This window comes from Rhododendron vialii, chromosome 10a (genome assembly GCF_030253575.1).
Source record: "Rhododendron vialii isolate Sample 1 chromosome 10a, ASM3025357v1".
Lineage (NCBI taxonomy): Eukaryota > Viridiplantae > Streptophyta > Magnoliopsida > Ericales > Ericaceae > Rhododendron > Rhododendron vialii.
In genome coordinates this window covers 35775166-35777825 of record NC_080566.1, presented here as the reverse complement: position 1 = coordinate 35777825, position 2660 = coordinate 35775166, and the positions used below count along the sequence as shown (strand labels likewise).

Here is a 2660-nt window from a genome sequence, read left to right as displayed (position 1 = left end):
ATAACATGTTTGTTATGCCTTATTTGAGTTTTGTTATGCTTGTAATGAGTTTTAGTTATGCTCGTAATGGTAAAGTTATGCAAAAAATTACGATGTTTCCAAAATGACCAGGGACACCATAGCATCATCCTATAGTCAAACAACTAAGGGAATTACTTTGGTGTCTCCCCTCAAAAAGGAGACACCGTACTGTAACTTTTGGCACAACAAAAATATTATGAGCATAACCAAAATCCATTACAAGTATAAAAGAACCATAGCAAGGCATAACTTGTTTGGTTATGTCTTGCTTGGTTTTTTAAATATTTCTTGGTCATGCCTTGTTATGGTTCTTTTATGCTTGTAATAGATTCTCATGTATTATGCCAAAAATTACGGTGTCTCCTTTTTGAGGGGAGACACTGAAGTGCTTCCCGTCTATTGTTATAGAACTGTAGTCACCATAGTATTACCGAATTTTTATTGTTGATAATTAGGGCATGACGACCAATTCATGCATCAAATTACACCAAATTTTATTTCCCCTCATGCATAACATTGGCATCTTCTCCGCCAAGTTTACAACCACAAACAGGAGTGGCACTGAATGTGGCCCTAAGCTTCTTCCTTTTCATTCTCTCTGCCTTCGCGTTCGCCTCCAACTCCTCCACGACGGACTCCATCGAGGGGGAGCCAGAAGCATAAATTTTTGAATTCTTGTCTTTTTCCTTTGGGGTCACGAAAATTCCCACCTTGCAGTTGTGGTCGTTGGACAATTCCGTTGCTTCTTTGTAAAGCTCATTGAGCATCTTCTTGAACTTTTTGCTTCCATACTTTATCTTATCTATCAATTGGAGCAGATACACATAGCAAAATTGAAGAATATTATACAAATAAACTAAAATTCTATATTTTTTGAATAAAAACAAAAATAGTCCCAAAAGTCTATCTGTTTTGGATTATCTTCTTGGATTATTTTTGTTTTTTGTGACAAACCGATAATCCACAAAAATTCAACACAAAACTAAAAAATTCAAAAAAAATTTAATAAGGACAAAAAAATAATCTGGCTATCTTTGTAAAAATTTTTTTACAAAACAAAATGGTCTATTAGTGAAAAAATTATCAGATGCTCCTTGGACATGCATGGTTACGTCAGCCGTGGTGCTTTAGAAGCCCTATAGTCAATATATATATATATATGAACACGAAGAAATTCCTTACGACTGTATATGGTGATTAAGGTGATGGAACACCTCATGATCATGCCCCACAATTACTTTTTTTTGATAAGCAATTTTTTTTTATAAATCTTCGAAAAGGACTACAAAGATTTAAAGGAACACAGGCACACCGGTGGAAATGCCACCTAAGAACCACACTAAAGGAAGGCAAGGAACCAACCAAAAAAGCAAAGCGAGAAATCACACCGAAACAACTTCTGAACGCTCCAAACACCCTGAACAAAATAAGACCAAAAAAAAACACCGAAACTCAAAGAGAACAAACCAAAAGTAGCCAAAACCAAAAAACCACAACATATAGGCTATACCACCAAACCTCGAAATTAAAATTCCAATGAAAGCAAAGCACTATCCTCAAAATCCACTTCTTCCTCCGAGACAATTACTTTTTTTGATATGCCCCCAATTACTGGATATAATAAAGATCGCGCGGTTAAAGTAAAAGCTAGCTAATACTAAATAATGAAAGAAATAATAAATAGATGAAGAAACTTCGAAGTAGTTTATTAACTATCTCGAAAGAAATAGAGATAAGGAGATGAAAGAAAAAGAAATGACATGAACTAGAATTTACCTTGGGCCATTATCAATGTCTATTTTTTTTCGACAAGGATTAGTGGTCGAGTGGTGGAGAGGAGAACTACTGACTCCCTTTATATAGTACCAAAACTTGGAGGGAGCTAGTCTTTAAATATTTACCTAGATTGCTCAAATTTGGTGATGAAATGTATGAAAATTTTATATTCATTTCAAAATTAATTGGCAATGAGTGTCTCAAATGTTATTAAGTGATTACCCATTCCACTCTCAAGCAATGTGAGACTTTATTTCCTTAACATTCCCCCTCACGTGCAGCCCACATTTGAGGTCTGTCACGTGTGGCTACTTTTTGAGCCCTATCATCATACATCTTTTTTGTTGGTCTTTCATCGTAGGGTGTGGATTGTAAATTTTTAAAATGTGGGGTGAATTGGGTCCCGCTCTAATACCATATGAAAATTTTATATCCATCTCAAAATCAATCGGCAATGAGTGGAGATGTCTCAAATGTTATTAAGTGATCACTCATTCCACTGCCAAGCAAGTGAGACTCTATTTCCTTGACAAAATCCAAAGTCCTAAAGTATGTACCTTAATAAGTACACAAAATGAGGCTATTAATTTGCTTTGATAGTCTAAAGATCGGGTTAAAAGTCCTAAAGTATTAAGAACACAAAATGAGGCTATTAATTTGCTTTGATTAGTCTTTGCACGAATTTTGTCTACAAATCAGGTTCTTTCAATCAAGATTATTTCACAACGATATTTGTGTTTCAGTGTTCTATCCCTACACGATGTCTTTGGCGGGGCAACTCGTGGCGGCTTGGCAGATTTGTAGTACTTGGGAGTTCATTGGTCTATTTATACTTGGTTGTAGTGCATCTGATCGTCTGGGTA

General features: G+C 35.5%; 1 protein-coding gene across 1 annotated transcript; it reads right to left on the bottom strand.

Moving 5' to 3' along the window:
- Positions 1 to 419: 419 nt before the first annotated feature.
- Positions 420 to 1868, bottom strand: LOC131302679 (uncharacterized). Its single transcript, XM_058329432.1, has 2 exons — positions 1798 to 1868; positions 420 to 823 (listed from the first exon to the last, which is right to left on the bottom strand). The coding sequence occupies exons 1-2, from the start codon at positions 1805 to 1807 to the stop codon at positions 516 to 518; spliced, it is 318 nt and encodes a 105-aa protein (XP_058185415.1). The 5' UTR covers positions 1808 to 1868; the 3' UTR covers positions 420 to 515.
- Between the last annotated feature and the right edge of the window lie 792 nt (positions 1869 to 2660).